At 33.6% G+C, this 15,631-nt stretch overlaps 1 protein-coding gene across 1 annotated transcript in view; it reads right to left on the minus strand.

Annotated features, from left to right (window-relative positions):
• Positions 1–1,566: 1,566 nt before the first annotated feature.
• The window catches only part of LOC124162044 (N-acetylgalactosaminyltransferase 6-like), a 38,596-nt gene continuing 24,531 nt past the window's right edge, over positions 1,567–15,631 (minus strand). Inside the window, exons 11-12 of the mRNA XM_046538376.1 lie at positions 9,891–10,034; positions 1,567–9,780 (exon numbers count right to left, since the gene is read on the minus strand). Of these exons, the coding sequence (XP_046394332.1) occupies positions 9,610–9,780; positions 9,891–10,034 (315 nt within the window). The 3' untranslated portion in view covers positions 1,567–9,609. The remainder of the gene's footprint in view (positions 9,781–9,890; positions 10,035–15,631) is intronic.

Below are 15,631 nucleotides of genomic sequence, written 5' to 3' on the forward strand. Positions count from 1 at the left end.
AAGAGGACATAATTCAAAGGAGGATGGGAACAGATGTCCAGCACATATGCACAAATCAGATTGAAAAGAATGATTTTCAACTATACAAATGCATTAATAAGGCACTAAGGGCCTTAGGTATAGGTCAAAGGAATCAAAGGGAGTTACTCAGTGAACAGAGAAAAATTATCTTCTATCATACATGCCTTGGTACCTAACACCCATAAATACATTCACTAACTTTCCTTTTTCAAAACCAAAAATACAATGAGTTTCGTAGCCAAAATATTCTGTTAAATTTGAGAGAACCAAAAATCAAGCATTTCAGTCAAATGCTTGTGAAGTTATGCATCAGAACTATAGTTTTTACATGACAATTCAAAATTATATTACAGACACGAATATCTATACTGAAAGAGAATTTCTGGATACATCTGATGGAATCATGTCTGATGATGGTTGAGAAAACCTAAGTATCATTAAAATCGGGTAGAGTAACCTTAAGAGCTAATAGCAACAATGACCATTATTATAATACATGGTAAGGGAGGATAAGTATTGTCAAAAGGAAAGACTGAACATCAATGATTTATTCTTGCAATGAATTTTACAATGAATTTAGAGTCACATCAGAGTTAATGCTTACAGGATAAGACCTTTTACTCAGAACCCAATTGTATCATCCCTGGGAATGCAATTCTTTTTCCACCCCTCCTATTAAACATTTATATGTTCCTTGACAAACCTCAAATTACGACTATGTATTTAATTCAGCAAAACTCATTGCAATGGGAATTGATCTCATTTCATAATTTGCATGAGAATCAAATATTGGGAAACTAGGCTTGTGGTTAACCATGCACTGTATGTATCAAGAGCATTTTACCTTTATTACATTAAAAAAATTTAAAGCCATTAAGCATTAAACTCCATTATTTAAGAATGAATAATAATAATAATTTAAATTACACGCACAGTAAAAAATTCAGTGAAGCGACTGCCCCTGCAACTTTCCCCTGATAAGAAACTTATTAGCTTTTGAGATTAACGCAAGAGGTAAAAATATTTTAGAAATAGAAATTAAAAGAATTCATCTAATTACTACACAAGCTAACAGTATCTACCAAATGATAATCAATAAAATACAACACAACAAATTGTTGCCAATGTAAAATGAATGTAACATAAACCATCTAAAGTGAATGAAGAGAGCTGTCAATATTTTTTAGTGTGAAGTGAACCAAGCTAAGTGAAGTATTTAAAATACTATGTAAATAATACCTAATTTACCAAAACTCACACAAATTTATTTATATAATCAGCAGTTGACAGCAATTATAATGGAGCTGCCAATATTCCTCATAACAAGAACTACTTTACTGCTACGGGAGACAGATAGTAGAAACTTCATTTTTACAACTTTGAAATCTCTTTTGATCTGAAAATGGTACCTACTCATTTTTACTGGAGTCTGGAAGCCCAATGAGCAAGGGTGCTAAAATATTCTGGCTACAGCCTTAATAACCACAACGGGTAGCATTAATAATACAACACAGGTAAATGAATGGAAAAGATGACACCATCATGTTTAATAACATATGCTTTTATTACCAGTAGTAAACTTTGACTAGCTTCAACAATGAAGTCAAACAATAGTTTTAAAATAAAAAAATGTCCAAATTCAGTCACCAATGGATAATACAAGTACACTAATACAAATACATCTTAGGGCATTGCCATCGATATAAAATAATGTTTCCCGAAAATTGCATTACAGGAAAAGCTATGATGAATTAATAAAAAAATAATGATGAATTTGCCCCAAGATTTTCTGGTAGAGTAAACAACAATTTTGTTATAAACAATATATACTAGAATATAATTCATTTATAACATAAAAAGATTTAATTGATAAAGCACTTAATATGAGCATCACAAATAAAGCGTACAAAAGTAGCCATAATACAAAATCTGGCAAAGATTTTAGTATATTTTATATTTGCTATAGGTTAAAATGGCTACCATGTGAACCACAAAAAAGAAGCATTGCTTAAATGGCCCCAAGAAAGTCAGTAGTCTGTGAATTACAGCCACAAAAAAGTTTTATGAACGTAAATACAGATTACAGGACAAAAGTCAAACAAATATAAATCACAAAGTTTTAATCACAAATAAAAAGAAACACAATAACTAGCAAACAAGCATAAATTTAGTCACCAACAGTATCAATTATGCTTACACCTACATATATCTTCATGACCTGAACTACCGTCACATTGTATGAAACTATTCACAGCACTCAACAGAAAAATTACAGAACTCAAGCATCAAAACATGAATATAGTATACAATTAAGAGTCAGTAAACCCTGATTTTTTATGGCTCATAGAAAAAAGTAGCAAAAACTGACAAATCTAGTTCCTTTTCTTATAATTTTGACAGGAAGGGGTAACCCATGCTCCCTATCTTACACTCAAGCAAAGAGTCACAGAAGAGAAAACACAAATGGAATTGGAACATTTCATGAGAGGTAAACTTTTCACAGGGGCTAACCTGAGATAAGCACTTCACTTCGGCTAAGTCTGGCTTTATACTCACCAAACCCTATGGCTTCGAAATACTTTCAATTAAAATTTTTCAATGAGTTATTATTAGAGTAAATACCAAATAAAATCCATGAAAATTGAATTGGGCAAAGAAAAAGCTGAATTTGCACAAGCAAAATCACATCCAGTTTCAATATGTGATTATAAACCCCTATTAATAAATTACTACACGAAATACTACATTCTACCAAATGCATCTTTCTGACAAACTGCAAACAGTAGGAACGATAAGTTAGGATATTTTAAGCAATTTTTGATGCATAAGAAAAGGAAGAAACTAACAAATACGAAATTATCAGGCTAAATAATTCAATCTATTATGCAAAAAAAAAATGGTGGCCAAATTACCAAGATGCAAAACCCATTCTTCCGAAGCACGAATCGCATACCTTATTACATAAATTCCATATTTAATTCCCTACAATTAATGCACTACTACAATGTTCCTTGAGAAATCTGATAAACTTAAATTCATCCATTAAATAGACAGTAAAGGGGTAATTTTTATCACAATAAGTTTTTATTAATTCTTCATTATTGATGAAATCCATATAATGCCTGTTGCCACTAAAATGGGAAGTACTCAATAGCAGAGTATGATAAAATAATAAAATGGAATGTCTGAAGAAGTCACAATAAAACTGATAAATGAAAAGTAAGAGAACATAATACTATCATGTTGAAGTAAAAGTGACAATACCATACAATACTGTAAGGGTAAAGAAAACATTGTTTTTCACAGAGACAAGCAGCACATAAATAAATAAATTATCTTGAGAACAGATAAATTTACTTAAATATATTAACTAAATAAATGGAATGTGTAGTTGAGAAGAAGATAGCAGTCCACTAGCAGATTTTCCATAATCACTAGGAAAAAGTATGAACAATGACCTGGCATGAAAAATAACCCTCAACAACCACAGCCATTAATGGCAAAACCAGACAGGGAATATTTATCAATCAAAATCTTTACAAACAGCACAAGAGAAATTACACAAATGAATCAAATCTATCTAAAATGAATAATATTTATATATTAAGAGGATAAACTTGGTTCAAGAAAACAATTGAAATTTTCCATTGTCACGGGTAGAACAGATGATTAAATTTAACATTTGATTTGCGATAGACTGACTTAATTTCCCAGTTTTTTTACAGGAAATAATATGAACTTAATTTCTGAAATACAAAGGTGACCTCTGGCTTATAAAAAAGGGAAATTAAACTAAGCATAACCATTGAATCATATGATCTGCACTAAAACCCACACTTAAGACAAAATAATAATGACAGTTTAGTAATTCATAAAGAATATAGCCTTGAATAGGATGAAAATCACTCCTCTATTAAATAATTAAAATAATGACCATTTACAGGAGTGAGTTAATAAAATAAAGGAGCAAGGATGAAAAAGTAACAATATCCAAAATTCAGTAGATGATAGAGCTTTGATAATCTATCCCTATGCTGTTATTATCTGCCAAACACCTCCCAGACCAGTCCTTCCAAAACCACTCCCCTACTCTCCCTAACATAACCTCCTCTGTTGCCTAGTTCCCGCCCTTATACCCTTCCAATACACTACTTTTTGAATGGAATAAACACAAAAAATGCAGAGAAAGTATGGCAAAGAAAGCAAAGTGAAAATTGATAAGAAAATGAATGAATTACTCAACGCTTTTGGTTACCTTACTGGGCTTTACCCTTAATTAGAATGGATAATTGAAACTTTACTGTAATAAGAACCTCATTTGAGTACATATACTACTCTGACCAGAATGGACGCTGATACCCAGTTTGCTAAAACATCAAGGCTTTGGCGGTAAGAAGCCCTTGGGCAAAAGATAAACACTATACCAGATATTTAATAAATTTACGATGGAAACAGGACAAATTATACATTTCATTATCCACAGCTTGATTACACACATTAAAAATGTGAGAATTATCACAGACAAAGGAAAAATCAGGGAAATAGCCTATTGCTGAAAATATCATAAGTGCCAAACCAGTATTGATGATTGAAAATAAACTACATATTTAGAGAAAATATCAAGTAAATGTGACAGTTCAAAATACTTAACTTTTGATTAAAAGGGCAAAATTAACTTAGAATCACGGAAATTCAAAGCATTAGAAACAGATAACGGAGAGAGATTTATAAATTTTATCATCAATATTCATTCTGTGGTATTCAAATTTTTTAAATAACAAATGTGGAAAAAATCAACTAAAATCACAAATATTTACTAGCAAGGAATGACTGGTTAATTGTGCAAGTTGTAAACACATTCTGCAACAGCACATGAAGAATATCCTAGACTACAAAATATACAACATTGATATCATTATAAAGATTAGGTTCAACTGCAAAACATAGGATCACTTTTAATTATGCTTTTGCTGCTTAAAATTAAGATAGTTTTTCATGACTCAAACTTCAATCCTCCAAACTCAACCAGGGAAAGCAAAGACATAAGAAAAACTATGAAACCACATAAAATAAGGGCATTCTTTCACCTTAAAAGGTACATTTAAACAAATTATGAGTAATGCCATTTTCACACACATTTGTAAAACTGGCACTGTTGCTTCCACAGGTACTGGCACCAGCCTCGTAATATATTCACACTCACCAGCACTGCCTGCTGCCAAGAATCAGTTTCATTTCGGACTCAAATAGGAAAGAACATATTTTAACAAAAACACTGACAGAGTTGGTATGCATGTGAAAGTGTGTATGTAAAACTTTGAAACCAACACTCAGTATCCCATGAATTGCTAAGTTCATTGCTGACTTAAGCCAGCAATTGACAGCACCGACAACAGAGCAGGAGATGACAATTACCATTTTATTACATTGCAACCAACTGGCACTGGCGCAGGAACCACAATAGGTTTAGCATTTGTGTGAGAAAACAGCCTTACTTAAACTCTCTTAGGGCATATCAGGCAATATCTTACAAAAATGAGCACCAGCACCATTCAATTACTTCAATTTCAAATAATACAAATAAATATTGATAAGATAACAATTTACATTCATGTTCACAAAAGTAGACTGAGACCAAAATCCCAAGTTTAGCAGTAAAATACACATAAGTCACCTTGTAAGCCAACAAATCATAGGAGAGGAGCAATGAACACATGGGATATTGAAAAGTCCCATTAAAATAGCTTGGCTTAAAATGCCTGAAATAAATGCCATAATTGAAAAGAAAAGCAATAATGATGACAGAATATGTACTAGCACAAGTATATTAAAATGAAAACGAGAAATGGCTACATATGATGAAATTCATAAATTTACAAAAGTATGTGGAGTGTAGAAAACCACACCTTCAGATTTCCACACATTGTTATCCCATAATTTTTCACAGATAAGAAAATATCAAATGAAGCATGCACTCCATGAAAAAGTTCCATGTAACCATAAAAAGGTCCCAACACCTATACAGGCATTGAAATATTTTCCATCATGCAGGAAATAAGACTAATTCATAGGAAAAGATTTCATTTTCAAGTTAACAATAATAAAAATGGATGATCAATTAGTACAAAAACCATGTTTTTTTTAGCTTCCTAATACAACCTAAAACTTCTTTATTGAATACTAGAGGAACTTTATCTTCTTCACTCTGGCTGGTTAATTATGAAATAGTTGCAACACTGTATGAACAAAAAGTAAAGCCCTGTGCAGCTACATAACCATAAATATAACCAAAAATTAAAATTACCATTTTGAATTACCAGCATCATCAGTAAAGAAAACAATAGTACCTATAAAAAGTGTCTTGAAACACATTCCACACCTTCTTTAGTCAAGTAAATTTACTATCAGCAATATTTTTTTTGGTGGATACGAAAAGATTGAAAGAAGGTTTAATGATTTTTTTTTAATATTAATTACATTAAAAACAGTACTTGAAATGCAGTGTCTGAAAAAAATATCCCCCCAGGCCCTATCATCCATCAGTTGCATGAGATTCTACACTCTTTCAGCATTGTGGACATTGAATTTCTAAATCTTGGGGCAATTTCAAACATTTGAATCATGGAATGCCACCAAAGCCAAAGAAATAGGCATTGATGTGAAATAAACCAATAATGCAGATTTAAAAAACTTACATTCCGCAATTTTCAAATTTTCCTCGGCATTGTGATGAAAAGAAGTGAATGATACTAAAATAAATAAATGGAAACCAATTAAATTTTCATGGTTTCCTTCACGTTGATGATTTTACTAATGAACTAAAATATTGAAAATATGAAATAGGTACATAATTGATACAGAAATCAATCATCATATGATTCAGACAGAAACCAGAAGAGGCAACGCAAATTGATATAATGAAAGAAACTCTCAAAAGCAATTGTGAAGGTTAAGGCCAAACATTTTACAAATGAGCACATGTCTATGATTTTACATTACATAAAAAAATCAATGGCATCATAAAAATCAAATAATGGATTAAAATTTCGACAGCCAAATTGCCATAAAGTCGACTTTCAAAATATCCTGATTTCAGTAATAAACTTGGGACAAGTTTATAATCGCATACTTTAATGACACCTATCTAAAATTTCCTAAAGTGTATGTTAGATTTTTCCAAAGGTTATCTCAGTGCCACACAACAATAGATAATTAGCGACACAAAATAGCACATATTATTAATAATATATCACTTCAAACCGATTGATCTGTGATAGAATGTACAATTTGAGCAAAACGGTTAGAAGTTATGGCCAAAAACCTGATTTTTTTACAAAAACTATTCTAAGCGAACATCATCTTTGCAACTCTATAAAAAGATATGTACATATTATTACTATACTGTTCATTTTTCACAATGTAAGTCCATGGAAATATTGAGGAGTGCAACAGAAGCACTAGTTCAATGAGAAAACCAGCTATTAATGCAGTTTGAAATAACATCATGTCATTTCTTACAATGCACCGCTTTACTGATATGCAATTAACTTAAGATTAGATTCACCTTCAATAGCACCATAAAGGACATCGATTTTTACTGGTAGAGTGAATTTTTCAATCAAAGGCTATTCCAAAAAAACTGAAAGGTAATTTAAAACATTATACATGGCCCTGAAAAACATTTCAATATAATTATCCATATTCAAAAAAACCAGTTATGGACGGAAAGAATCAACATCTTTGATGACTGCCACTCAAAGGTGAGTCGGCACCAAAAATTACCCATGAATTCACTCCAATGCAATACATCCAGCTCTTAACTTAAAATTACAGCAGGTAATGCAGAATTTAAAAACGAATGACCTATCAGAAGAAACAGATCGCAAAAGGAAGAGTTGAGGAGCTCATTAAAAATGTTAAGAATGGCACCAAGCGAGGATATACTTTAACGGAGATAATTTTAAATAGCCAACAGTAAAAATTCATTATAGCAACAAAGAGAACTATTCCAAATCATCTACCATAATTATTGAAAACATTTTCCAGAGAAATAGTGTGTATCACACACACATGGCATTTCATCAAATATTTAACACTCAGGGAATAAAATATACATCATCTTCAAACATCATAAATGAACATTATGCACCACCACAAGCATACTTAACCATCATTTACAGTGGCAAGAAGAGTACCTAAATGAACGCAGTTATAAGGTAGATAATGACCATCACAGCATTCCTTTTCATTAACAAAAAATGTATACAGCATTAAAACCCACAAATGGCAGGAATAAATGAAGGCTATCCAAAACAATTTACAAAATGTACAATCCTATTAATCCAAAGCATACTGACAATACCACACACATGAAGTCACATTTCAATACTTCATCTTTTCAATTATTCTTAATGCTTTAATCTTGAGGCAGGAATGCATACATTGATTGATTTGTAGATAGCATTCCTTCAGCAGGTACGACTTATATGCATAGGTTAATCACACCTTAGTGAAGGTATGATTGATCAACCACCCAAACCTAGGCTAGGCTCAACATTGCTTAACTTTGATATCTTACATGGAACACATGTACCAATGTAGCCAGGCCCTTGCCAAGGAATGTATACATAATCTCCCAATAATAGGTGGCATAGCTATAATCTACCAAATCTCCGATAGAATTATTCTCAACAGCAATCAATTTTGAGCAAAGACAATAAACAGACAAATATTAAAATAAAAAATCTCAGCATCAATTAAGACCACTGTAAGTCAATAAAGCTATTTGGCAAATCAACTTAAGCCTGAATAAAAACTGTATCACATCTTTAAACAGGCCATGTTCAATGTTAGAAACTAATTTAAAATGTAACATATACATTCAATTCTAATGAACATGTTAGCATCTATTAAAAATATATGAATACGATACAGTACACTACAAGAAAAACTAGGGTTATTGCTTGTAGAAATGGGTTCCAGTAATAAAATGTACAGCAACAGTGAGAGATGAGGTTTTCCATTGAATAATGGAGTGGCCATATTCCAATCGAAATACCTTTGATGCAAATACAATTTACCTTTTTACAAAAAGGTAAGTAATTATTGTATTGGTAACTTCTGAAGATGTTTTAGACACTATCTGCCAAACCAGACATTGGCATTCTACTACCACCTTTAGAATAATCCACTGCTTCAAACCTCAATTCAAATTCCAGCATCCAAGGAAACCAGCGATGGCTTCATTCTATTACATTTTTTGAAACTTAACTTAGACTCATAATATGAAATGTGGTGCACTACCGTAGGCTTCACTTTAGGAACAGACATCTGTAAAATTATGATGGCAACTTCACGCTTTAGACCCCTCACTTCCGGCAAATATTTCATTTTAAGTTAGTTTAACGCTAGCGGAAACACTTTCAGTATTACTACTTATTGTCCTTTAAACAGTCGCACTTTGTGCAATACTCAATTGATTAGAAATGACAAATGCTTGAAGTTATCAAAACCTAGTCAACAGTTCTGTGGATAGCACACACTACAGCAGGATGAATAAAATTTACCTTAGAGGCCTCCACTTCATTTTCACTTGGGACCAATATCATTCCACTTTGCAAGAGCTTTGAGATCAACAGTTTCAAAAACCCATTTCTGAGTTAATGAGTTTTCATCACATTTAGTCACATAGATTTCTTTGTTTCCTGGATTACAGTCAAGGCATCTAGGATTTCCACCATGAATCAACCACTGCTTTTTCTGTAAAAAAATATGCAGCATGAAATGTTAATCACAATTTAGCATGTGGTATCATAAACCTCACACAGCTAAAATTAAGAGAAAATCAATGCAAACTATTTTAAACTTACATGATCGTAACGCCAAAGTTGGTTTCCCATCATTCCATGGCATGACCATAAAAGAACTGGGGCTTTTAATTCCAGGCTTGATACGTCCCAACACATTGCTCTTTTGTTGGGCCGGATATCCTTGTGCCAAGTCAGCACAAAATTCTGATAAATAAATACATAAAAGGTTATTAAAGGCAAAACATCAGGATATAAAGAGAGAGAGGTATAAACTATTTTTTGAAGCTACCACGTGTAACCAATTATCACTAACATCTCCATTAAATAAACAGCAATACCTTAGCACTAGGATGATGCGAGTTTCGCTAGAAGGACGACTAGGGTCATTTGACCCCCAAATTGTTTTTTGGAACAAAACGCCTCATTTTCATCCAATATTCAGTTTTGTCGTATAAATTGTTAAATCAGCTCTTAAAAACACTTTTTAACATAATAAAATATTATTTCCAATATCAAAAATTAATAACAATTATTTTAAAAAATCGTGAATTTAACCACATTTATTGGTCAATTACAAATCTAATCTTAAGTATACATACACTCAATACAAAATTTGCGCTTAATATTTTAGCAAGAGGCACAGTGGGCTTACAAAATTTGCATTAAAATTTAAAACATCATTACTTTGTTGTGCATTTCAGCCATACTAACTTTTTCAGCACTCTTTCCAAAAAATATGTTTTGCATTGCAGGCATACATTGGACAATTTATTGGTTCAATGTTGTGATATTTGGTATCTTTTTAAAAATAAAAAATAAAAATATCATAATTGCATGTATTTCATGCAAAGCATGCAAAGCAACGATTAGGACCATTTCATTTCCCTTTGCTGCCCATAAAATATCAAAAGATTGAGTACAAAAAGTCACTATGCCTAGGTTTCGAAATACAAGTAGGAGTCCATGGGATGAAATAGGCATTGAACTGGGTACTCTGTCAGTAAATATCAAGCAAATCATCTACCACACTAGCCTCTCACTGATTATAAAATATACATAGCACAAAAGAGCAACAAAAAAAGTATGGAATAGCATAAAAAAAAGTTGTGGGTCAAATGACCCCCAGCCGTCCTTCTGGGTATAACTATAGAGTAAGAATAAATGCAGGGCACACCACATGTACAAAAATTGTATACATTTTTGATGTAATTCTGGAAGAATTAATCAGATAGCGAGGAACAAATTTTTTGCGATTCTTTTTAATTTGCTCATTCCACAGGTCTAAAAATATACTCTGGAGCAGAAAGGGTCGCTACATTTAGTGGAGACAATAGTCTGTCGATTTTGTTTATACAATAGAAGGGATTACACAACCAAATATTTTGTCTTATTTATAAAGCAATAGGTGTAAGAAAGGCTCTCACCAAATTTTACCATTGAGCGCAGAATAATTTCGCCCCTAGAGCAGTTTGAAGTTTCAACTTGAATTCCGCGCCAAAAACGTATTTCTCGGGCGACGCCATGTTGATGACGTGTGAACCTCATGATATCTGCATTGCTTGCATAAGGAGTGCATTGTCGCAGACGTTATTTCGAGTATAAGTAAATACTAGATAAAACGGATAATTTTAAATGAGTGGGAGGAAACCTCATGTATATTTTTGTGTGCCGAGATGTGAATTTACCTCTCGTTAAATGCCAGAAAAGTATTTTTTGTAGTGCCAAACAACCCAGACCGGGGAAGGCGGTGGTGCGACGCTGCGTGGAGACAGCATGTTCCTTCAGAAATAGGCTGTTATAGAATGTGTGAGGGCCATTTTAATGTAATTAACTTCTGCTTCTCAAAGAGATTTAGTTTCCATTACTCCTTTTGTTGTCTTTGACCACAAATCGCAAAAAAATCGTATGTGCTTAAATATATACGCACTTAACAGGAAGTTTTATTTTTTAATTGCTAATATATCATTCTGCTTCAATTTATGTTGGATATTATGATTATTTCGTGTGCATTTACTGCATATTTTCCCTGGTGTTCACTCTTTGTTTCTATCTTGCGCATTAAAAGCCAACCACTGCAATGGAAAGGGTCTTCGACGCGAACCTGATAGTACAAACTAATACATGATAGTCTCAAATTTGTACTCCAGGAACACTACGATATCGAATTCTTCACAATAAACAGAAATAAGCACATTTGACTCCCGGTGCCGCCAGGTCTATAAATAGAAGAACAAAAAGTAAATAATAAACACGGATAACTTTGCAAATCTTACAACAAAACAGAGACACCGGAGGCAAATACTTACTGAATGAATAAGTACTAGCAAATAGTTTGAACTATCATTAATTGAAAAAGAATAATTGACAAATAATAAATTATAATGTGTGGCTCCTTTCGCCAGACTTCAAACTGTACGTTAAAGCTAACGACAGGGTTTTGTCCACCATTTTTATCTTAATTTTAAAAATTCGCATCGGCAACAATAAAAGCATAATATCAAATACAGCGAAATTACGATTATAAAAAACTGTAAATAAGTAGGAAAAGGAGCTGAAAAAATTATGAGAGACAGTCCCGACCCCTCAATCTTCACTACCCGAGCTCAAAGCGTTGCTCACTAGGCCACCGCCTGGCAAATTCATGGCAAAAATCATATAATAATTACTTTAACCACTAAGGGTAAAAACCGGTGCAAGTATGCAGTAAATGCTCACGAAATAATTATTACACCCTAGATAAATAGAAGCGGAATGATAAATTTGCAGCATAAAATAATTTGTCCCTTTGTGTGCATGTATATAATCACAAGCGGAATGTCAGCGGAGTGCAGCAGATAACTACGAAAGGAGTATAGGATACTAAATTTCCTTGAGAAGCAGAAGTGGGGCCACAAACTTTGTCCTTAAACCTTTGAAAGTGACTGTACGTGTAACTCTGATGTAAATATAAGTGAACTTACGGATTATTTCATGTAAAAATCCCCTTCTCTGAGTTACTATTTCATTTTAATGACAATTGTTTACAATTTTTCATAGTACGAAACTGACTTGAACATTTATCAGGAACATAGGTGGACCAAAGCGAGACCTCTGCTTTGAAAAAAAATGCTATTCCAACGAAATTTGAATGCTAATCCTAAAAGAAACCGAGAGAACCCCAAATTTCCCCATTCAGAGGGCAAGAAAACAGCTATAACTACAGCACATTTGTTCATTTATTTCACAATTTACATCCGTAAACTAAAAACCAGTAATAAGTAAATGATTTTATGATGGTATGTCCACAAATTAAAACATCCACGATAATTGCCGTGATTACGGTCTCTTTAAAAGTGTAAACATTTTATCTTAAGAAGTTTCATTTCAATGAAATGATTCTTTTTGAGACCAAAAATTGTCCAGAGCCCCTGTTAATAATGCCAGTACACTTCTGGTATCTGCCAGAACAAAATTAACATTGTGTTTCGCCATAACGATAAACTTTTGGCCACTATTTCCACGAACGCAGTGTGTTCACGGCTTCTTCAAGCATGACTCTCGCGACATTCATGAGGTTCACACGTCACGCGGCGTCAGCCAATAGAAATACGTTTCGCGCCGTGGGCGTGGCCGAAGCTCCTAGCGGACTTTCAAAGCTACTTATCTCGGTTAAAAATCGAATTTGAGCTCTAAAATTTGGCGTGTGTGTTTTTCATTCATAACTTTTTGGTTTTAAATAACGAAAACTAATTTTTAATTTTGAGTGTTCCCTCCTATTGTTACAAAAAATATTTCCTTGAATTTCTGCTAGTAACTTGACTTTTCTGAGTTTATATTCCTAATCCATTTGCCGGCAGACTGTTCTTGGTGTTAAGTTGAAACTTGCAGGAAACGTTTATTGTACATTTTCTCCATACTGGTAAACTTTAATTTGTCCATAACTCCATCACAACGTTGTTATGTTTGTTTATATATCTTTTGGACAAAAAATCTGAAATTTTGCAAGGTACAAATCATTTGCCTGATAACTTTTGTATCTTACGATATAGGTCCATAGATGATTTATGAAATTTGGATTTAACTATAACTTTTTTTTTGGAGAAAGAATTGTACCTTTATCTCGATTACGAGGGTAGTTATGAATTTTTAATGGCCGCACCTCGTCCCACGGTCGAGTGAATACTTCCGTGATCCTATCTAACTGATAGCCTATTTGTTTAGTTTATGAATATATATTTATAGGGCCCAGGGCCCCCCTGAAAATTCCCTCTCTCTTCTGCTTGGCTTTCAGACTGCAATCTTTGAAGTGCATGAGACCATTTCATCACTTATTCACAGCCACATGTTGTAAAACTGTTTTCAGTAGTAATGGGGAAAGCCAAGCAGTAGAGAAGAGGGAAGGATTCATGGAAGACGCAGCTTGCCAAGCGAGAAAGAAATCCCTCCCATAGGACACTGCCGCTTTTTGTCCTAATTCAGCGTGCTGGGAGGAGAGAGACTTCTTTCAGCTAGAGGTGACAATCGCCTCCTCTCAGCCTAGGGCGATGCTTGAGAGACTGATGGAGATTTAAGAAGAAGGGAGGGTGGGAAGGAAGGGGGAGAGGCGAGACAACAAAAACGATGCCTCTCTTGCCTCTTGCTCGCAACTCCAGGGCCATCTATCTGCTCTTTGAGAATTAAAACTCTCCACACCATTTTCGCCTATGCCGTGAGCCCTTTAGAATATACTTACTCTATGGTATAACCCGTCATAAAAATTTTAAACAAAGCATTATAGTTAAATTTATGCTAATTTATCAAAATTTAGACCAAATTGAAGAAAATGAAAAAGTTTCAAAATTTTAAAAATATTGTAATAACAGAAAAATTAATTTGAATTCTGAAAATGGGTCATATGACCCCTGCCGTCCTTTTAGTGTTAATACAAGACGTAAAGTATCAAATAAAATATTTTAGTGCAACTAATTTAAGAACTGTAAGAATAGATCATATTCATTGCGACACAATGCCAGTGGCGGATACAGAAAAAACTCAAGGGGGGGGGCGCAACATATCTTGAGTCGTCTTTACTTTTATCATAATAAAAGATGATCAAGTCACAGGCAAAGTACATGAAAATTTATTTAAAGTGATTATAAACATGTAAAAGACAATGCCATCTTATGATATAAAAAAGTTACAATTGTGGTTTTGCAATGTTCGGCAATATGGGCGGACCCGCAAGGGGGGGGCGTGCGCCCCCTACGCCCCCCATCTGTATCTGCCACTGCACAATGCTCATGCCATTTCAATGAGAGAATATGAACAAATTATTCAATGATAAATTATGATGTTTAATCGGAGATTAAGAATGAATTTTAAGGAAATCGGTGAGAAGTCGCGTACGTACATAGGTCCAATTTTAATGGATATTCCTGTCTTTGACAAAACCAACCACCCTCAACCATTAATACTCCCAGTCTCGAAGTCGGCATACATTTTTCCCACAATGGACATTTTCGGAATTATTGACTTTTTTCCCAGGGGACTATTTTAACAATCCCCCAGCCATTTCTTAACCCTGACCAACAACATCTGGGCTATGCCACTACTGGCTGACTAAAGGCCTCTCTCTGTCCTTCCTTCCCTTTCTCCCTCTACCTATTCCCCACTCATTACTGTGAATAAAAGCAACTTTCAATGTGAGATATAACCTAAATATGATGCAGTGTCATTGAAATCATGGTTGGATTACAGCCTTCGACTTAGCTGATAGCTATTGAAGGTCCAACCATATTTCATTTAAACCCACAGAGATACAAGTTGGGTCAGCTTTAATCAGC

The sequence above is a fragment of the Ischnura elegans genome, chromosome 7 (assembly GCF_921293095.1).
Source record: "Ischnura elegans chromosome 7, ioIscEleg1.1, whole genome shotgun sequence".
In the NCBI taxonomy this organism is placed as follows: domain Eukaryota; kingdom Metazoa; phylum Arthropoda; class Insecta; order Odonata; family Coenagrionidae; genus Ischnura; species Ischnura elegans.